This window comes from Saccopteryx bilineata, chromosome 1 (assembly GCF_036850765.1).
Source record: "Saccopteryx bilineata isolate mSacBil1 chromosome 1, mSacBil1_pri_phased_curated, whole genome shotgun sequence".
Lineage (NCBI taxonomy): Eukaryota > Metazoa > Chordata > Mammalia > Chiroptera > Emballonuridae > Saccopteryx > Saccopteryx bilineata.
Window position 1 is genome coordinate 147,556,321 of NC_089490.1, and position 23,382 is coordinate 147,579,702.

At 37.4% G+C, this 23,382-nt stretch overlaps 1 protein-coding gene across 1 annotated transcript; it reads right to left on the reverse strand.

Moving 5' to 3' along the window:
* Positions 1-885: 885 nt before the first annotated feature.
* LOC136333210 (zinc finger protein 699-like) lies at positions 886-19,546 on the reverse strand. The gene is given in 8 exon segments (XM_066272068.1): positions 886-1,213; positions 1,215-3,369; positions 8,271-8,460; positions 8,849-8,947; positions 11,551-11,683; positions 16,010-16,062; positions 19,140-19,229; positions 19,494-19,546. Coding segments are annotated over 6 exon segments (2,751 nt in total). The 5' UTR covers positions 16,058-16,062; positions 19,140-19,229; positions 19,494-19,546; the 3' UTR covers positions 886-1,087.
* Between the last annotated feature and the right edge of the window lie 3,836 nt (positions 19,547-23,382).

Here is a 23,382-nt window from a genome sequence, read left to right on the forward strand (position 1 = left end):
CTTAAAAGAGGATTTTTTTTTTTTTTTTTTTTTTTTTTTTTTTTTTTTACAGAGACAGAGTCAGAGAGAGGGATAGGGACAGATAGGAATGGAGAGAGATGAGAAGCATTAATCATTAGTTTTTTGTTGCAACACCTTAAGTTATTCATTGACTGCTTTCTCATATGTGCCTTGACTGTGGGGCTACAGCAGACTGAGTAACCCCTTGCTCAAGTCAGTGAGTTTGGGTCCAAACTTGTGAGCTTTGCTCAAACCAGATGAGCCCACGCTCAAGCTGGCGACCTCGGGGTCTCAAACCTGAGTCCAGAAGAAAGAATATTTGAACTGAGTTTGGCAGAATATGCAAGAGCAAGAAGTCGCCATTTGACTAGAGTAAGGGGAAATAGCAAGAAAACTGCAAGAAGGCTAAGCAATCATCTTCACTCATGAAAAATCTTATGAACACTGGATGGAAGCCAGGACAGAGTTCAAGACTCACTTCTGCCATGAACATGTTTGACCTGAGAAAACACTCTATTTCTGAAGTTCAGACTCAGCATGTCTCCCTGTTCTTTAATAGAAATGGGGCAGTGGAGGGAGGAGGAAGGTACTACTGGACTTGATAGGTCTGAACTGCTGCCCCTCAACCTCAAGACAGCTTAACCTAATGACATTTAATCCAAAATCGACATTTCTGAGCTCTAAAAACATGCAGAAAAATGTAATTTGCATCATTATGGGCTTGAGAAAAACTTTATGATCAGTTTAGGTAGGCTGGGTCTGATTAGCTGAGGGCTAATTCTTTTAAGTTGAGATGCAACCATTTTGCTTTCCTACCTAGGTAATGGGGGCTGACCTCTAGAACAATTATTTTCCTTTCAAAGAAGTATTCACAACAAAATGGTCTGTTCCATGTGTCTCATTTTTTTATTGAATTTACTGGGGTGACATTGGTTAATAAAATTGTAAATTTCAATGTAAAAAAAGAGGGAGAATTAACTACTTTGTGAATAGAATGTCTCCACTGTGTGAGATCTCATGTTGCCTAAGATTTGGAAAGATCTGCAAATGTTCCCATAGTCCTTACATTTGTATGTTTTCTCTTGGGTTAATTTTCATGTGTGTTAGAAAGCAGACAAGCCAAAGGCTTTCCCACAAATTCATTGGGCTTCTCCCCAGTGTGTGTCCTCATGTGAATCCTAAGAACTGAGGAACAGATAAAAGGCTTTCCTTCATTTTTTACATTCATGAGGTTTCTGCTCAGTGTGAGTCCGTCTATGCACTGTAAGTTGGGAGGAACTAATAAAAGCTTTCCCACATTCTTTACATTCATAGGGTTTCTCCCCCGTGTGTGTCCTTATGTGAATCCTAAGAGCTGAAGGATAAATAAAGGCCTTCCCGCATTTCTTACATTCATGAGGCTTCTCCCCACTGTGAGTCCATCCATGCACTGTAAGGTGGGAGGAACTAATAAAGGCTTTCCCACATTCTTTGCATTTATAGGGTTTCTCCCCAGTGTGCTTTCTTATGTGTCTTCGAAAGGATGGAAGAGAACTGAAGGCTTTCCCACACTGTATACAATCAAAAGGCTTCTCTCCAGTGTGCATTCGGGTGTGTACAGTCAGGCCTGAAGAGTGACAAAAGACTTTCCCACACTCCTTACATTTATATGGTTTCTCCCCTGTGTGTGTCCTCATGTGAGTCCTAAGAGCTGAGGCAGAAATAAAGGCTTTTCCGCATTTCTTACATTCATAAGGTTTCTCACCACTGTGAGTTCGTCCATGCACTATAAGGTGGGAGGAACTAATAAAGGCTTTCCCACATTCATTGCATTTATAGGGTTTCTTCCCCATGTGGTTTCTTACATGTCTTCGAAAGGATGGAAGAGAACTGAAGGCTTTTCCACACTGTAGACAGTCTAAAGGCTTCTCTCCAGTGTGCATTCGAGCAATGTGTATAGTCAGGCCTGAAGAGAGACTAAAGGCCTTCCCACACTCCTTACACTCATAGGGTTTCTCCCCAGTGTGAATCCGTCCATGCACTGTAAGGTGGGAGAAACTAGTAAAACCTTTCCCACATTCCTTGCATTTATAAGGATTCTCTTCACTGTGCAGTCTCAAGTGTGCAGTGAGAGATGAGCGATGACTGAAGGCCTTCCCACATTCCTTACACTCATATTTTTCATACTTTGTCTTGACAGTATGATCTCTAACATGTGCTCTGAAGGATGAGGGACAGCTAAAGTCTGTTCCACACTCCTTACATTTATAAGGCTTCTCTCTATTTTGATTTTTCACATGCGTATTAAGGGAACTGAGGAGAGAGAAGGCTTTCCCACATTCCAGACATTCATAGGGTTTCTCTCCAGTGTGCTTTCTCATATGGACACTTAAGGAGGTGGGACAATTGTAGGCCTTCCCACACTCCTTACATTTATAGGGTTTCTCTCCTGTGTGCTTTCTCATGTGGATACTTAAGGAGGAGGGACAATTGTAGGCCTTGCCACACTCTTTACATTTATATGGTTTCTCTCCAGTATGTATTCTTAAATGTATAATGAGGTGAGAGGAAGCACTAAAGGCCTTCCCACACTCCCTACATTTATAAGGCTTCTCTCCAGTATGAATTCTTAAATGTATTTTGAGGTGAGAGGAAGAATTAAAGGACTTCCCACATTCCTTGCATTTGTAAGGCTTATCTCCACTGTGAATTCTTTTATGTTTGGATAGTGAGGAGGAGCAACTCAAGACCTTTCCACATTCCTTGCATTCATAAGGCTTTTCTCCACTGTGAATTCCTTTATGTCTGGACAGTGAGGAGGACCAACTAAAGGCCTTCCCACATTCTTTGCATTTGTAAGGCTTCTCTTCACTGTGAATTCCTTTATGTTTGGATAGTGAGGAGGAGCAACTAAAGGTCTTCCCACATTCCTCGCATTCGTAAGGCTTATCTCCACTGTGAATTCTCTTGTGCTCTGTGAGGGATGAAGAACAGCTGAGGGTTTTGCCACATTGCTCACATTCACAGTTTGTCTGTCCAGAGTGAAGCTTCATATGTGCCCTGAAGAATGAAGAACAGCCAAAGGCTCTGGTACACTGCTGACATTCGTAGGGTTTGTCTTCCATGGGGGTTTTCATGTGCTTCCTGAAATAGGTGAGAAAATGGAAAGCCTTCCCACACTCCCTGCACTGGTAGGGTTTGCTTCCCTTGTGCAAACTGACGTGGGTCTTCGGGGAAACGTGATCCGTGAAGACCATTTTACATTCACGGCATTCACAGGATTGTGCCTCAGCAGTTCTCTGGAGTACATTATGATTTGAAATTTGGCCAAAGGTTTTTCTGCACTGATTTTCTTGGTTACATTTATAGATGTTCTTCATCACATGAATTCTTTTAAAAATAAAAAGCAAAGTATTAGTAATAAATACATTTTTAATGTTTTCAGTAACTGTGTATGTTTTTCACCCTAAGGCCATGGTTCTCAAAGTGTGCACCCTAAATTTCCAGGTGCACCCTATGGTATTCCAGAAAAATATGTGCCTGTTGGAAACCAAAAGAGCAACAGTGTTTTTGGAGTTTAGAATTTGGGGGACAGAGGTGTGGGGAATTGGCTGTAAGCTGACAGGTTGTCTAACCCCCACCTTACTTGCCAACTTAGGTTGCAAAAGGCTCTTAAGCTGTGGTGCTAGATTGTTTACACTAACCCCTATATTTTGCGGAAAGTCTGGAGGCAAGATGCTTTTATCCTTTGGTGTAAAGTTAAGATGATATGTATGGTGGGGTTTTTCTGCACTCAACACAATAAAGAATAAAAAGAGAGGAATTCTTCAATGTATTGACAAGAAAATGAGAGTCTCCTTTTCAAATATATGCCCAATATTGAAGAAATCGCTAGGACACATCCAGTTTATGTTGCTAATTAACACAAGAATAAAAAACTTGACACATTCATGCCTGGACCAGCTGAATTTACTAAATCTTACTAAGAATGTATGTATATATATAAATAGATACCTTTTTTTCATTTTCTTATTTTTTAACCCTTTTTATAAATTTTAAAAAGCATCACTCAAAAAATGTAACATACAAAAGTTTTTCAATGTCAGAATAAGTTTAATTTTGTCATATTTATTTTGTTTAATTACCATAAAAGCATACTTGGACTTTATTTTTTTCTTTAACATTTGACTTAATTATTATAACATAGTTCTTAAAAATTTGTATATAGTGTGCCTACAATTATCTGTAAGATTTTAAATGTGCCCCAACTTCAAAAAGTTTGAGAACCACTTGCCCTAAGGGTTTATGAGCTGAAAGTTTTCACAGACAGTTCTACAATAGTATTTATCAACAAGTTTTGTTTTCTTTCATCTTTTAAAATTCTTTTACAAGTGCAAGGATGGGAGATAGACTCCTGCATGCACCCTGACCAGGACCAACCTGGCAAATGTCATCTTGGGCCTATGATTTGCCCATCTGGGGCCATACTCACAATAGGTAGAAATATACTGTGAAAATATGCAGAGTTAGAATAATAATTAGAGACAGCAAGGTGACCTAAGGAGAAAGCCCTTAGTGGATGAGAGTCTAGGTACCTCTCTGACTCATACTGAAAACAGTTCATGCTGGAGACAGCAAAACAGCAGGATAAGATTCAGTAACAGACAATGTTTAGGCTCTCAGAACAGAGGACAGAAGTCAGCATGTTCTTTGTCCTTTACTTCACCCCCTGGAAACTTTTGCAGTCTGTTTTCTTGAGTTATTTGTACTGGCTAATAAATATCTGAGTAAGGCTGGGGACGGGGCTTTAGCTTTTCAGTCTGCTGACCAGGGCTGTTGTCTCCTCTGAGCCCCTCAAAGAATTTTATCTGGTCTCAGTAGTTTTTGTCACCATGACATGTGGGGCCCTGTGTGAGGAATGGGAACCAAACGACAGGTTTGCTACTCTTGAGTAGTTCATTGTCATCATGACAAGTGGTTCCCCATGTGAGGAAACAGGAGAAATGGCCTCCCAAAGCCTGGCAAAGGAAAAGGACATCTGTTCATCCCATTTGGTAAGAAACACAAGCAGCAGGGGAATAGCCATTGAATGCATGTGGTGAGGTCACTTTTAGGGATCAGGCCAGGGGATTTCTCTTTCCCTTTTTCTCTCCTTCCTCATGGGGAATTCCCTTTCTTCTGGGCAGTGGAGTCTTAAGTGACAGCTACAGGGACTTTTTTGAAATGCAGTGTCAGATCCGAACTGAACTGCCCTCTTGCTCACAATAAGAAAACAAAGCCCTTGGTATCTGAAGGAGAGAAGTTTAGACTTAGAAGATTGGAAAAAAGACTTTTACCAAGGGGATGGTTGAAGCAATATGGATGGAATATAAAATGATCCCTTAGAATTGGAAAGGGCCTGTAAAAACTGTTCTCACCACCTAGCCCAAACCTCAGACCAGCTGCCCTTAGATACCTCATCAACTCTAACCAGCAGGAAGGAGCTACAGAAGAAGAGACCTTCACCCTTTTTCTTTAAACAACAAAAAGCTGGAAGGTTAGGTTTGGGTCTAGGGCTCCTTTAAATCTAAAACCTCTTTAAAAGAGTCTCAAATTCCCCTCACCGTCCTTCTTAAGCAACTACCCTCACTCTGGGAAGATTCCTTAGGACAATGCCTTCAGGACAGAACTCAGGGTTGGAAAGGGGGACAGTCTGTGACCAAGGCCACAAACCTGTTACAACTGTAGAAAGATATTTTTAGAAAGATTACAGAAATAGCCTAATAGCAATAATGTAGCCTGAGAGTGTGCCCTGAGAGACTAATTAAAACTCAATCTAAAAATTCTATTAAAAGTTTCGGCAAAACAGATTTTAAGAAGCAAATCTTACTAATTATTATTCTTGTTTTGTTTATGCAAATTACCAGGCCAAGTTAAAACTGGGGTTAGTACTATAACTAGAAATATCTTAATTTGGCTATTAAAAATGACTATGGGTAATTTTAGGAAGAAGAGAAACCAGGTCATTTAGATACCTTAAAGACCTTTTCTGGAGACCTGGGAACTACTGTAATCAGTAGAACAACAGAAAAATGATTAATACTACTGTAAAATATAAAAGTATTCCAAAATTTTTTAACCAGGTGGTCTAGAGATACACTTGATATCACTATTATTTTAAATAATGTGTTTAAAGGTTATAACAAAAAGTGCTTGTTTTGCCTAGGTTTACAAAAGATTCCTGTTATCTCTGTTATATCTTTAAAAAATATGTTTGTTTGCCAATAAAAGTACTGGTTTCTAAGGGTCTTAAAATATGTTCATAAAAGTAATTTTATACTAATTACTAACTTAGTCCTCATTGAATTTAAGGTTTTTAGAAATTGAGAATTCTGATTAATTAGAAAGAAATTGTATGGTTTTAATGATAAAAGGTATAAGGTTTAGAGATATTTTTAAAAGGAAAAGGAAGAAAGTAAATAAGTTCTGAAAGATAGTTATTTCTGAACAGATAAGAAAGTTTATGAAAGTTGCAGAAGGTTTGTGGAAAATAAAGAACCAAAAAGAGAAGGAACTAAAAATGTAGACATAGGTGAAAAAAGAAAGAAAGGATTTTAAAAGGATTGTTCTGAAAGAAAAATAAAAAGGAACATTAGAACATTCTTAGGGGCTTCAGGAGTTTGAGAAATTTACCGAAACTTACAGGTATTGCAGAAAGAGCCAATGGCCTTCTTAAGCCCCAACTACAGAAACAAAAAAGGGGGAGTCAGGAGGAGAGACTCACCCCACAAAAACAATTGTATAAGGCTCTTTTTACTCTTAATTTTTAAAACATTTCCTCATCTGGACTTACTGCAGCTGAAAGGCATTTTATACCAAGCAAGCAACAGCCTAAGCCTCTCATGTTGTACTGGGACATATTAGTTGGCCCTAAGTGGCAGAATCTAGTCAGGCTGCTAACATCAGGGTAAGAATATGTTGTAATTTTGTCATCAACAGGTCCTCTTTGGATACCAGTGAGAAATGTGAAGTCTCATCATGAATTAGCATCCATCTGTATAAAGCAACCTGGGTTCCAGAAATTCAGAAGCTGATAGTGAATCCATCTACAAAAATGAACCCAAAATAGAGGACATCTAACATGCTACCAAGTATTCAGGGCATGCCTGACATCACCTGGGACACTTTGATACATATAATGAGGCATGCTAAAGAACTTTTACAAAATACGCACACAGCTGTGACCTCCAAAAGCCTGTTTTTCTCTAAGCTTGGACTTCAACTTCCACTGCAACCACCCAATCATCTTTCTTTATATTAATCTTTACTAAAACAAAAAAGGGGGATATATAGCAATTAGAGACAGTGAGGTGCTGTAGGGTAAAAGCTCTTAGTGGAAGAGAGTCTAGCGACCTATCTGACCAAGTACTAGAAACAGTGTGTGCTGAAAAAAGTGAAGCAGCAGGATAAGATTCAGTAATAGAAAATGTTTGGGCTCTCTGAACAGAGATTAAAGTTAGCACAGACCTGGTCCTTCACTTCATTCCCTGAAAACTTCTGCTGTATGCTTCCTTGACTTATTTGTACTTTCTGATAAATATCTGAGTAAGGCTGGGGGCCAGGCCTCAGTCCTTTGGTTTGTTGACTAGAGCTGCTATCTCCCCTTGGCCCCTCAGAGCATGTCATCTGGTCTCTGAGTAGTTCATTGTGGCTGCAATACAAACTGAACTATATTTAGTGCCTGATATTGGCTCTACTGAGCCAACTTCAGGAACCAAGGTTGATGTGCTAGAAGCAATCGAGCTATGGCTGGAGGAGGCAAGAGGCAAAGAAAGAGAAAGAGAGAGAGAAAAGAGAGAGAGAGAAAGAGAGAAGGAAAAGAGGGAATGGAGGAGAAGCAGATAGTTGCTTCTCCTGTGTGCCCTGACCGAGAATCGACCCTGGGACATCCATATGCCTCTATCAGTGAGCCAGTGGGCCAGGACATTTTTTATTGTTTTTTTTTTAATTCAATGAGGTGACATTAATCACTAAAAGTACATAAATTTCAGTGAACATCTCTATAGCATTTGAACTGTTAATTGCATTATGTATCATTGAGTTTCTGACTTATGGGAATTTTCTCATAACCGCTTATAACAGAATTATATCAAATATTGAAAATCACAGTCTCATTTGTCTAAAAATATCTTATAAAAATTCTTTCTGAAATCATAATTTTTGACAAGTTTTATATACATGTTCTTTACATTTCATGACATTATAAGATAATATTATGAGGCACTACTTTCTTTTTTATCAATGGAACTCACCTCAAATGTTTCTCATGGTTTTTGTTCTTATAGTCAATACCATGGTATTCCCAATTATTGTATAAAATAGATGACTGTGCATCATTTTTCTTGAATCTTAATATTTCCTGTTTATTGGATACTGTTTCTTCATAAATCTCTTGTGAAGTGACTGATCTTAAGTTGAGTGTCTTAAGTTGAGTGTCAAAATCTGAAATGAAAGGCAAAGGCACCTTTGAACAAAGGGCTTTGGGCAGTGTAACTATTTCAAGACTCTGCTTCCAAGCACAGGGTCAAATGATAAGAAACTGAATGAGAAATATTCCATGAGGATTTTGATGGATGGTAATATGAACAGGGTACAATTGGTAGAACAAAACAAAGAGAAACAGGGTAAAATGTACATGACCAAATACCAACTTACAAAAAGAAGAGAAAAGTCTTTTCAAAAACAAGAAAGACTGTTAATAAAAAGTCAAATAGTAATCAATGGTGTATGTGAAAAATTGTATCTCAGACAAAACAGCTGTTTTTGGCTTTCATTTGATTTTTCAAATGAATATCCCCCAACCTAGACAGTTTCTCCCAAGAACACTTGCCTTCCTGGCGCTCCCCCTGGACAGGCCCTCTCTTTGTCATCTCCAGGTCTTCCTCCTCCTTCCACTGGAAGGTCAGCCAGGGTGTATGCAGTGCGTACCCTGTTAAAGCAGAAAGGCATGTCACATGCAGGAAAACAATGAGGAACCACAGACATTTCAGGAGATAAGGCTGACACTTTGGTCTTCTATTCTGCAAACTTAGCACCAAGTGTGATGTTAATTGCAACAGAATGTTTAACAAAAATGTTTATGGAAGAGAAGTAGCAACAAAACCTCTGATGTCTAAAACTGATCTGAACCTTGGCTGGATAGCTCAGTTGATTAGACCATAGTCCCAAAGCACAGTGGTTGCAAGTTTGATCCTCGGTCAGGGCACTTTCTCTCTTTCTCTCTGTTTCTCTCTCTCTCTATTCCACCCTCGCTAAAGTCAAAAAGTAAAATTTAAAAACTGATCTGAAATTCATTTCTAATGCTCAGTATTATTAGACTGGTCTAATACTTACAGCCAGGACATTTTGTACTCCTGCTGAACATGAGGAATCTCACAGAATACCAATCTTACACAAGGTTACTCTGAGATCATGGTAAAGTGAAAAACAAGGAAAAGGTCCACCCACATGGCCAAACAGTCATTCTCTTTAGAATTTATCCAAAGAAGTTGGAAACATGCCCACACAACACCTGCACACACATTTATAGCAGCTTTATTCAAAATTGCCAAAACTTGCCAGCAGCAAAGATGTCCTTCTGTAGGTGAATGGATAATAATTTAGAAAATTGAATAAAAAGGCATAAAAAAACTTTAAATGTGTTACTAACTGAATGAAACCAATGTGAAAAGAGTACATACAGTAAGACTTCAAATACATGACTTTCTCAAAAAGAAAAAACGATGGACACAGTAAAAAGAGCAACAGTTGCCAGGGATACAAGGGAAGGAGGGATGAGTCAGCCAGACAAAGAGGACTTTTAGGACAGTGAAACTATCTGCATGATATTACAGCAGTGGGTGTATGTCATCGCATATTTGTTCAAACAACAGAGGTACAACACCAAGAGTGAAGCCTAATGGAAGCTATGGACTCTAGGTGATGATCGTGTGTCAGTGTAGGCTCATCAACTGTGACAAATGTAGGACTCTGGTGGTGTGTGCTGACAGTGGGGAGGCTGTGCATGGGGCGGTAAGGGGGATATGGTAAATCTCTGTATCTTCCATTCAGTTTGGCTGTGAACCTAAAACTGCTCTAAAAATAAACAAATATATTTGTTAAAAATTTTTTGTCTGCCTAGAATTTTAGAATGTTGCTTTATTGGAAATAGGGTCACTGCTGATGTAATCACGTTAAGATGATGTTACATTGAATTAGGGTGGGCCCTGAATTCAATGACTACTGTCCTACAAAGAGGGAGAGACTTAGAGACAGAGAGAAGTCTGTGTGAAGATGGAGGCAGATTTAGAGAAATGCATCTGCAAGTCAAGAATACCAGGACTGCTGACCACCACCAGAGCTGGGAAGAAACAGGCAGGATGTTTTCCATAGAGCTTCAGAAGGAGTATGGCCCTGCTACCACCTTGGTTTCAGACTTCAAAACGATTCTTTTGTATCTGGTCACCCAGTTTGCAGTACTTTGTTACAAAAGGGCTCAGAAACTAATACAGCTTGATCCACAGATCCATCCTCCAATCACTCAACCAAAGTTCAAATCCTGTAAAATGTACCAACACCCTCTGTGATACCTCCTGGCTTCCTGGGTCATGTGTTTTTCTCACTTGATTGAGTAATAAACCCAACTTCTTTAACTTCTATGTTTTCCTGGTGGTCCTTCGTTAAAGGGCATTGAAGTCAGCAAAATTTTCAAGAAGTCCCAAACCATAAGCCTCACTGTGTCTCACAGTGACCCCTGAAGTCTATGCCCACACTTTCAACCCTCAATAAGCCTTGAGGCTTTCAATCACACTAAAAAGGGAGTTCAACACATAATGTTTATTTTCATGGTAAAGCCACTACACTACAAATATTGATTGACTTATGACCTATGCAACTTATGAGCATTGGACTTTACGACCACAATCACTAGGCACAACTGCTTTGCATCTGGCAGCACAAGCATTGTCCAGCTGGGCGTTGACAGTGCAGACCAGCTTCCAGCAGCACTACCATCTATGCATGCAACATTTCAACTGTTATCCCAAACTCGGTAGAGCAATTTGTGTTTTGTGTCTTGGATATTTTTCATCAAACCCCTCCCAAGCTGTCTACCAAGAAGAAATTGTCTTTGCAAATATTAAACCAGTTGTACTGGTAATGCAGTGTTTTACTTAAACCTGACAAATGTAAAAATAAGAAATAAAATGGTGTAGAGATGATACAAACGGCATAAAATGAACAAAAGAAATTATGAATATAACAATGAAAGAAAATTATGATAAAATGACTTAAGATTTTTATAACATCATTTCACAGTACTGTACATGTAGCCTACTCAACTTACAACCAAATTGTGTTACGACTGGTCTGTCAGAACCAATTGTGGTCGTAAGTCGAGCACTAGCTGTATATGTTTCTTGGGGTTCCTGACTGTGTCCGTCATATTTACCAATGTATTCTTATCCTTCAACCCAAATCCTAAAAGAAGGAATAAAGTCAATTTGTCAAATTTTATTTCTAAACAACTTAACCTAGAAATGTTGCCTTTCTTACCTAGTGAGGCCAGGTTCCGGAAGGTCTCCAGCATCACATCTCTGTAGAGGCTCCTCTGAGTGAGATCCAGCAAAGCCCACTCCTCCTGGCTGAAGTCCACAGCTACATCCTCAAAGACCAAGACTACTGGGTCCTGAAACATCCCACACATTCTTTTCAGAATCGTACCAATTTCGAGTTCAGATGATACTGACAATACTGGGCACAGTGATTCCATTTACAGGATATTTGAATACTGTATGGTCTCCTAACATCAACCCCTAGACTTAGCCATCAGATCTCTTTCTCTTTCCCCCACACATGCTCCTGACTGATCAAGTCCTGTATCACAGACATCACAACACTCCTAAGAAACACAATTTCTATCTCCACAATGTGGTGGTCAGCAATTCCAACTTATCATGATCCAGGGCAGTCCAGAGCATATAGGAAAAATTAGAGAAAACTATATACATGAAACACAATAGGTCAGTGTTTCCCAACAGTGGGCAATTTGATAGTTAAGGGGGGCAATTTGAAAATGGACTCAACACGACTTTAACTCTTTCGCCCCGGGCCATTTAAATGCAATGCTAGATATCGGTGCCAAATTTAACAAAAAATGCAATTCTTAAATAATTGCGGTAAATAATTATTAAGCATAATTTCGTTTGACGAGACCAAACTATCAACTGGGTGATTGGCGTCGTCAAGTAAACTTCGTCCTGGGTTCACTGCGGAGCCTGCCGTCTGCTGCAGGGAACCCTGGATGTTTTAAAAACTCGCTAAATAACGCAGTTATTCTCATCTAACTGGCCCATCGCAACTTCTGTAGTGTTTCACATCATTCAGTTGATGTTAATTTGAAATACGTGTCAGCCAAAACTGTTGTAAAAGCTCGTTGATTTAATAAATATACATATATATATATTGTATAGATATAATTGGTAAGTATTTGATTTGATTTTTATCAATATTAAACTCTTTATTAAGTACTTCTTGCATCGGGGCTAGAAAGCACTAATATTTTATAAATATTATTGGGGCTATAATAGTGCATGCACGACAATTTTAATTTTAGAAGCATAACTTTCCAGAAAATTTTGTCAAGTGGAAAAAATATAGATACCTTTTGATTTGTGGTGGTAGTGTAGTAAATGTGTTATATACATTTAAATAAATATAAATTTTTAGTATACGTTTACTCTATGTCACATTGAATATATTTTAACACATATTTTAATATTAGTTTTTAATTGATCTTATTTTTATTTCTTATAACCCATAGTAAAATGAGTGGAGCAAGCAAGAAAAAAACTCGTCAATATTCGGAGGAATATTTAAAATTTGGGTTCATACCCGCTGTTCACAATGAGCGAATTCCTTTTTGTCTTTTATGCCAGCAATGCTTGACCAACGAATCAATGAAACAAGGTCGTCTTGAGGCGCATTTGAAGGCGAAACATAGTGCTCATATTAATTCAGATTTGAGTTATTTTAAAACTTTAAAGAAAAATTTTGAAAAAAGAACAACATTAAAGTCTCTATTTACTGCTCATACTTCAACTAATAATCGTGTTCTTGAGGCTAGTTATCAAATTTCTTTATTCATCACTAAAACTGGAGAAAATCACACTATAGGAGAGAATTTAATAAAACCATCAATATCAGCATTTCTTAAAACAGTTCTTGAAAAGATGACAAAGATGTAAAAGCTATGCCACTCAGTGACAATACTGTTAGCAGAAGAATAGACGAAATGAGTGAGGATATTGAAAAACAACTTATTGAAAAGCTGAAAACAAGAAAATTCTCCTTGCAAATGGATGAATCAACTTTGAGAGACAGTGAGGCGGTATTGATAACTTACGTAAGATATATTGATAAAGGACATTTTGCTGAAGAAATGTTGTTCTGTAAAAGATTAGAAAGCACTACTACCTCCAAAGATATATATAATAAGCTAAAAAACTACTTAGATGTCAATGATATACCAATGAAAAATATAACATCTTGTGCTGCAGATGGTGCTCCCAATATGATGGGCAAGAAAAATGGCTGCTTAAAATTGATGAAAGATGTGAATCCAGAAATGATTCTTGTGCACTGTGTTATTCATAGGGAAAACTTGGTAGCTAAAAACATCTCGCCTGTTCTGAATGAAGTATTACATACAGTAATAAAGTGTGTTAATGCTATTAAAGCTAGTGCCAAATGTGAGCGTCTTTTTAAGCTATTTTGTGGAGAACAAAATGAAGACCATGTGAGACTTTTACTTCATACTGAAGTAAGATGGCTATCTAAAGGAAACTGTTTGAAAAGAGTTATGAAACTGTTTGATACTCTTAGTGATTTTTTAAGTGACAAACCTGAAATGAAGAATCTGTTAACAATAGATGGTAAAGCATTTGTGAGTTATTTAGCCGATACCTTTGAAAAACTAAATATATTAAATAAGCAACTTCAAGGAACAAATAAAACTCTTGTCGATGCAAAAGCAAAGCTATTTGGTTTCATTACCAATATTGAGTTATGTCAGAAACATATTAACAATAAAAACTTTAAACAGTTTCATTGGCTCCAAAAATGTGAAGTAACTGATACCGCTTTACTTGTTATTGTCAATCATTTGAATATTCTATCGGCTGATTTAAAAGAAAGATTTTCTGATTTAAAACAAATTGATTTCCCAACATGGATGATGCAGCCAATGTTAGTGGATTTGTCTGATATATCAAATATGCAGTATCAAGAAGAACTCGCAGAATTGCAAAATGATGAGTCAGTTAAAGCTTTATTTAATATCAAAGGAGCGATGGCATAGCTTTGTGAGGAAACAGAAATCAAATACCCAAATTCAACCAAATGTGCAAGAAAACTATTGCTACCGTTTCCATCTTCATTTTTAGTTGAATGTGGATTTAGTGCTGTAAATGATTTACTGGTAAAAAAAAGAAATTGGCTGGATATAACACAACGTGGAGACTTGAGACTAAAGCTAACCAAATTGGAACCTAATATAAAATCTCTGTGCAGCAAGCATCAAGCGCAAGGATCACACTAAATTAAAATAATAAATTAATATAGAAAAATCTGTATTAAAATTATTTGGAATTTAAATTTGTTTTTCATTGTATGTTTTGAAATTTTACTTACTGTGTTTTGTTAACAATTTCATAGTGATTTCTTCCTAGAACCTATCATTTATGTTTATTAAGTGAACAAGTCAATTATTTTTTTTTTATTAAAGATTTTTTTTTAAAGACAGATTTTTTTTTTAATTTTTTTTTTATTTATTTATTCATTTTAGAGCGGAGAAAGAGAGAGAGAGAGAGAGAGAGAGAGAGAGAGAGAGAGAGAGGAGAGACAGAGAGAGAGAAGGGGGGAGGAGCTGGAAGCATCAACTCCCATATGTGCCTTGACCAGGCAAGCCCAGGGTTTCGAACCGGCGACCTCAGCATTTCCAGGTCGACGCTTTATCCACTGCGCCACCACAGGTCAGGCCCAATTTTTTAATGTTAAAAATTATGTATGTTACATAGGGGGGGGACATAAAAATTTTAGAAAGGTTAAGGTGGGGCATGGCACAAAAAAGGTTGGGAAACTCTGCAAGAGGTCCTCGAATGTCTTCTTTTTGTTACAGTGTTAATGAGATGCTATGGGAACTTTACTCTTATTTATATCAATTAGTCTATATTGAAATTGGTTTTATTATCTGCTGTTTTTATTAAATATACAGAACCTATCAACAATGTTAAGTGAGGACATAATTGTAATTTCTACTCTGACACCAACAATTTCTTGTTCCAGAAACAATTTCACCTTCTTCCTTCTCTCTCAGAGCAGTGATTAGTGCAACATGAAACACTGGGTCAAATCTGGATGAGGTTTCAATGAATAAGAACACAGGTGGAATGCACAAGAATGAATTCACAATGGAAGAGACACTTAAATATTAGACTTGAAAATTTATTATTCCAGAAGAAAACATAGGCACTAAAATTTTGGTATTTCTTATAGCAGTATATTTTCTGATCTATATTCTTGAGCAAGAAAACAATTTAAAAATGGAACCACATCAATTAAAATGTTTTTCACAGGAAAAACCACAACAAAATGAAAAGCCAACCCACTGAATGGGAAAATACTTTCGCCAATAATTTTGATAAGGGGTTAGTATGCAAAATTATAGAGAACTTATAAAACTCAACATAAAAAAATAGACATACAATCCAGTCCTAGCCAGGTGGCTCAGTGGATAAAGAGTCAATGTGGAGTGCCAGATATCACAAGTTCAACCCCAAGTCTGGGCACATACAACAAGCAATGAATGAGTACACAACTAAATGGAAAAACTAAGTGACATACTTCCTATGTAGACTAACACAGAAGCAGGTTGCAGATGCCTGCTCTAAACAATCAGATCAATTAACTGGTGAAATGAACATATTCTCTTGGAAAATTATTAGATCTTACTGACCTGTGTCATGTTTTTCTGGAACTTGGCAGTGTTTTTTTTCTCACCCATGTTCCCTTTATGAAGAAAGACAAAATGTTGAAAGGTTACAGCTCAGGCAGGAGAGTCATGATCCTTTAGGTCTCCCAACAATTTGCACAATCATGAGCCTGGATGCTGCAGCACACTATAAGGGACCACTCCCCTTAAACACCACCATCTCCCCCCACACACAATACCCTCACATGCACACACACAAGCCCAAGACACTGAAGCAAACACACACTGCTCCTGTAAGAAGGTGGAGTAATCTTACCTCAACTAGAACTAGAAAATTATTATCTGGTTCTTGTTAAATTTTTTTTTAAGAGTCTCTTTTTGCAAGATAGGTTCACTGCAGTCTAAAAGTTTAACTGGCATTTTGCCCATGACATTAAGAAACATAAAAAGTATCAGGCAGGCCTGACCTGTGGTGGCGTAGTGGATAAAGCGTCGACCTGGAATGCTGAGGTCACCGGTTCAAAACCCTGGGCTTCTTGGTCAAGGCACATATGGGAGTTGATGCTTCCTGATCCTCCCCCTGTCTCTCTCTATCTATTCCTCTCTCTCTCTCCCCCCTCTCTCTAATAAAAATGAATAAATAAAATCTAAAAAATTAAATAAAAAAAAGGTATCAGGCAATACTTTCAATCTTCAGAATACCCTAAGAATACACACTGTCTCAGACTCAAAAAGCACTGACATAAATACCACTTTTGGATGCTCCACTCCCAATATTACTTCTGCACCTTTTGGTAGGCTAACAACACACATTACTGCTTAGCTCCAGATTAATGGGCTTCCCCCATGAGCTGCACAGTCCCTGAAACTTGCTTTTTAAAAAAGTGCATCAATTGTCTAAATTCCACATATAGGAGGCAGAGAAGACTGCCATCCTGTAATTCCCCTGCAAAAGTTCACCTCTACAGCAACAGCAACAGAAGAATACTTAAGTTGGCAATGTGAGTCATCTGAAAGTAATATATACAAATTTCAAATAATAAAAACACAACTGTTCCTTTCACTGCAGTGGATCAAGTATGTATTTTAAAGTCAACAAAAACTGTGATATTCTTTATTAATTAATAACATGTTCCATTTGAGCAACCATGATGTGAGAATTACTGTGAAGAGATGCCCATACCTTTGCAAAGAAATTACTTATTTTTCATAGGAACTCTGATAATATTATTACTATTAATACTTAATGAATCTTACAGTCAACTAACTATACACTCAATGTTACCCAATTAGAGAGACACTGTGTCAGGTGTATATGCAGGTGTATTTATCTTCAAAGCTGAAATGCCCAGTGAGTATATTTCTCAACATATAATGTCAAAGTTAGTGAGGCCCTTATTCCCTAACATTACCAAGGTCTGGCCTAGAACTTTGTTGGGCACACTATGCAGAATAGACAAATGAAGTATTCTATTCAAATGTTTTGTCTTTGAATACTTTCTCTTTACTAAGACCTATCTCTTAAACAAGGTAGCTTCCCTTAAGGCCCCTATCTCCTACTTCTTCATTTCATATTCACTTAGGTAACATCTCCCCTGATCCTACCACATGCAGTCACAGGGGATACAGCACCAAACAAAACAGAAGAACCCTGAAACACATGGACTTCATCATTTCTTGAAGAAAAGCAGTCAATTAACAAACTATCAGGTGGTTGCAGATGCTATATATAGTGAAGCACATTATAGGGATAAGGAGCACATATATTTTACTTTAGTGAGTCAGAATTACTCATATGGCAGGACAGAAACAGAAAATTAAAATACTGTAACCGTTTCATATAGCACTGGAAATCCACAGCTGGGGTTGTGTACATACATTTATAGACCTATAAATATCATCAAATCCCAGAGAAGAAAAAGTCAGTAAAAATGAGCTAACCACAGGAGGTTGAGGAAAGAACGGTATAAATGGTTGGGAAAAAAATGAAAACAAAGCAGAATTAATGGTACTTTAAAACTAATAAAAAAAATGAGAAAAGCTTTCAATGTGTCCTTTGAAAACTAATGGCATCAACAAACCTGTAGCAATTTTCTTTAGGAACAGAGCCCAGACAAAAGGAGATATGAATTAATTATAATTACACATGTTACAGAAAGATTACAACAAAAATGTTAAGGGAATAGATATGGAAATATACAAGTAATGAACTAATTTTGAGAGAGATATACAACTTTACAGCAATGATCTAAAATAAACACAACACTATTATATCTAGTCATTAAAGAAAAAATATTCAGATCTTTAAAACATAGCCACAAAGGAAACAGAAGTTACAAATTGTTTAAGCAGCTGGCTCACCAAAAAAAAATAAATTTCAACATTCCATTTTAGGGGCAAAAACACTGTTTTTCTGAGTATTTCTAAAACCAGAAAAGCACAATTAAAAAAAAATTCATACACATTAATACAAATAATATATTAGTGCAGTCAACAAATAAATAATAAAGATATTAATCACAAACCTCATTCATTTTTTCCTAAGAATAAATGTGGTTGAAAATAGAATCATCAATTAATATAATTCACTTTATTAACAGAAAAAGATCATATTACTTATCCCCTTAGATACAAAGTAGTTACTGATCTATGATAATGTACATTGGTGATAATTTAACCCACCAGAAATAGAAGGGAACACATTTTACTAGAGAAAAAAAAAATCTAAAAACACAATAAGCATCGTATTTAATGGTAAAATGGTAGAATTAATTCCCTCTGGGATAGGGAAGAAGACAAGAATATAAATACTATGCTATTCAACATAAACTGGATGGAGGTCCTGGAAAGTGCACTAAAGAAATACAAGGTACAAGGTAAAAAACTAACAAAAAAACAGCTAAAACTGGCAGATGATCATACTTGATGCGTGAAATTCAAAAAAAGATCTACACACAAATGATTAAAATGGATAGCTGCATTTGGCGACGACGCCAAATATACTTAATAATTAGTTCACTTGGATGCATCTGGATATAATGTAGCAAACGGGTACCCACAGGCAGGATAACATAAAAATTAACTAGTATCTCCTGCACCAGAAGGGAAGGGGGAGGGGGAACGTAGTGGAGCCGAATGCCAGCCCCTTGCTCACCAAATAACGCGGAAATTCGCAGATTGGCGCAGAGACGACCAGGTGGGACTCGAGTCCCCGGGATAGAAAAGGCAGGGATGTTTTTCCTTTCTGGAAAGAGAGCAAAGGACGCTTCTAGAGGCGAGTTATAAATATAAGGGTTGTTCTCCACTTCCCTTTGCTTTCACCCGACTGGACCCAGCCTAGAGTGCCCGATTCAGGGAGTTGGGGATCAGCAACAGCCACACGCGGAGCGGGCCAGGGCTCTGAGGTAACGCCCCAGCAATCGGAAGCCCTGGGTGCATGGTCCTAGTGGCGGCCACCCTCTGATCTCTGGCTTCCCCAAGGTGGAGCTCTCCGCCTCCGCCACCAGACCTGAGGCAGGGCCGACCCAAGCCGAGAAAATGGCGGACCCAGGTAAAAATGGAGCTCACAGGCAACTGATGGTGCAGCAAGAGCCGGCTCACAATTTGCGCACGCGCAAAAGCACACTTTTGCTTTTTGCACCACGCCCAGCGAATGGGGCGGGGCCTCAGGAGCTGCACAATACTGTTATGTCTGCAAGGCATATGGAGGGATCATAAAAGGGGCTATGGAGAGAGGAATGGCTGGCTTCCTCCAGGGAGAGATTCCGTTGCATCCTGGGGCCAGGTCAGCACAGTTGAGATTGGATGGATGTGAGATGGGATTAGGGCGGAGGTTTGATTGACTAGTTTTATGGAGCGATACTTAGTTGAATATTCAGCAAGGCAAGGCTAGGTTGAGGGGTGGAACTCAAGAAAATTGGTGCTACAGGTGGGGTTACACTTAGGGCAGTAATGGGCAATCTTTTGAGCTTGATGTGTCAAAATTCACCAAAAAACCGAGCATAACTTGGATGGTGTGTCACTTTAAGAAAAATACCATAATTTTGTGATATTTATAGTTTAAATAACAAAAATGTATCATTGTAATATATAACTGTATTTAATAAACCAAAAACTAATTATTTAATTTACCTGCTTAGTGACTTTTTTGTTCATCTGTCAGTTTCTTTTGTTGGTCTTGATATTATTTAACTTGTGTGGGGTGCTGTGAACTAAGATAAGTGAGGGGGAGAGAGAATTCTTGAACTAACCTGCCTATTAGTGACTTTTTTTGTTGCTGAATTTCATTGGCTAAATCTTCACTTAAAGGTTGGTATTTTATACACTTCAAGCCCAAACAAATGCTACTAACTTTATTGGTCAATCTGTTTCTTTTGTTGGTTTTGATAATATTTAACACTGAGAATAAGGTCTCATAAAAGTACATAGAGGGAAAAATTGTGAGTAAAGCCATTGCAATATTTTTCAGGGTGCTAAAAGTGTCTGGTAATCCATTCCAGACACTCCAATTTTCTGTTTGTAGCGGCACTGCTCTTGATTCTCTAAGCAGCATCTTTCCAGATTCTCAAGCTTTGACCTCAAGTCGACAAACACCTGAGCCCAGATGCTGTCCTGAAATTCTGCAAGTTGCATCTTATGTAAATTAAGATGGCTGCCACTATTTCTAATGGCAGTAAATGGCACCCATTGCACAGGCCCTCACCTCTCCCAGCCTCCCCTTCACTTATCTCAGTAATGATAGTCAATTAGAAATCCACGACACCCCAGAACAGTAGATTGAATGATGGTTGCTGTGGTTATGTGGTTTCTGGTAATGGCGATCACAGGGCCCCCAGAGATGCATCCCTCGCAACATTCCACTGCTCCCTGCTCTGCTGGCCAAATATGAGGTCAAAGATCCCCAAACGGCCTAACAGGAAGTCCCAGAACTAGATGCTCTGTGCCAGAGTTCTGCTGTTTTGGCCTACAGACCTCCAGCACAGAGTGTCTACAGCAAATGTTTTATCCTCAGCTCTTGCACTGCCAGGTGCTGGAGCCGAGGATGAAATGTCCTCCTCAGCATGTAGCCCAATACGTCTTTGGTATGTGGCCACATGTCATCAAAAATGTCTACGTGTGTCAGTGCTGACACGCATGTCGTAGGTTTGCTATTACAAGCTTAGGGCCGACCTCCTATATAGGCTCTTAAGAGTCAGAGACCAGACAAAAATTTAAGCCTATACCAGTCTCTGAATTCTTTGTTCTATTTACTCAGTCCTTTCATTAGACCTTTAGTGTGCCCTTCCATTGCTTTGTTAAAAACTGCTCAAGTAGAGGAAGGCAATTGATAATTATTTATGTAAGTTTATTCACCTGGAAACCTTGATGACCTCTAATGTTGTCCTCTCCTAAATTTGGACTTAATAAATAAATAAAATGTTCTGTACAGATTTTTTTCTAATATTATGGGGATTTTTTTGTTTGTGTAGTGTCTCTTAAAGTAAGAAAGAAATAAAGAATTATTTTCTTAGTAATAATTATCAATCTATTTGCTTTAGGTTGTGACCTTTATTAAGTTAATAAAGTCTCTTTTAAATCTGGTTTATGTGTACATGTTATCAATTGTTGATTAATGCTATCAAATGTTTTTGTATCTATTGAATTGATAACTTTGCTCCTTTAACTTACTTTATGATATCTGTATAAAATCTTTAATTTTATATAGTCTGAGTCTATACTTTTAAAGGAATGGTTTCTGACCTCCCGTCAAGATGGCAGCATAGGTAAACACAGTACTTGCATCCTCTTACAACCATATCACAATTACAACTAAACTACAGAACAACCATCATACAGAGTTGCAGATATTTAGCTGAATATAAATCCTACAAGCTCAAATTTAAATAATAAAACTGCTCCTTCCACTGCAGTGGATCAAGTATGTATTTTAAAGCCAATAAAAACTGTGATATTTTTTACTATATTAATAACATGTTCCATTTGAGCAACCATTATGTGAGAATGACTGTGAAGAGATGCCCATACCTTTGCAAAGAAATTACTTGTTTTTAATGAGAACTCTAAAAATCATATTATTAGTAGTAATTAATAATTCAGAAATCTTAGTCAATTACACACTCAGTGTTACCCAATTACAGAGCCACTCTGTCAGGTGTGTATGCAGATCTGTTTATCTTCAAAGTTGAAATGCACTATGTGATATTTGTGAACACATATTTTTAACTTCACTGTTAGTGAGGACTTTATTCCCTAACATTTACCAAATTGTGGCCTAAAAACCTGCTGAGCATACTACACAGTGTAGACAAATGAGTATTCTATTCAAATGTTTTATCTTTGAATACCTTCTCTTGACTAAGACCTATGTCTAGAACAAGGTAGTTTCCCTTAAGGCCCCTACCTTCTTCTCCTTCATTTCATATTCACTTAGGTAAGATTTTTCCTGATTCTGTCACATGCAGTTACAGGATACAGCATTGAACAAACCAGAAGAACCCTGAAACACATGAACTTTTTTTTTTTCAAGGAGGGCAGTAATTAACAAACTATCAGGTGTTGACAGATGTTATATAAAAATGAAGAACATTATAGGGATATGGAGATGCACACATATTTCTCTTTAGTGAGTCAGAATTACTCATATGGCAGAACAGAAGCAGAAGATTAAAGTAATTGTTTCTTATAACACTGGAAATCCACAGCTGGTGTGGTGTGTATATATTTATAAACTTAAAAATATCATTAAATCCCAAAGAAGAAAAATATAAGTATCAATGTGGTAACCACTGAAGCTTGAGAAAAAAAAAAGCATATAGGGTTAGAAAGAAAAGTAAAAACAAGGCCCAATTAATGACACTTTCAAAACAAATCAACAGAATCAGAAAAGCCAGCAATGCATCTTTTGAAAACTATTGAGGTCAAGAAACCCATAATAATTTTCTTTAGCAACAGAGCCCTGACAAAAGGAGTTATGAATTAGTCATTATTACACATTACAAAAATACTGCAACAAAAAATGTGATGGGGATATGGAAATGTACAAGTAATTAATTAATTTTAATTAATTTCAATAGAGAGACAGTACAACTTTCCAGCAATAATCTAAAATAAATACAACACTTGACTATATCCAGTAATTAAAAAAAAATCTCAGCAGTTTAAAACACACCCACAAAGGAAACAGAAGTTTCAAATTGTTTTATCATGTGGCTTACCAAATAAGTAAAAATTTTAATATTCCATTATAGAGGTGGAAATACTGTTTTCCCAAGTATTTCCAAAAGCAGAAAAGTGCAATTAACAAAAATCTCTTACACATTAGTAATAATATATTATCAGTACAGTCAACAAATGAAGAATAAATATATTAATCACAAACAACATTCAATTTGTCCTAA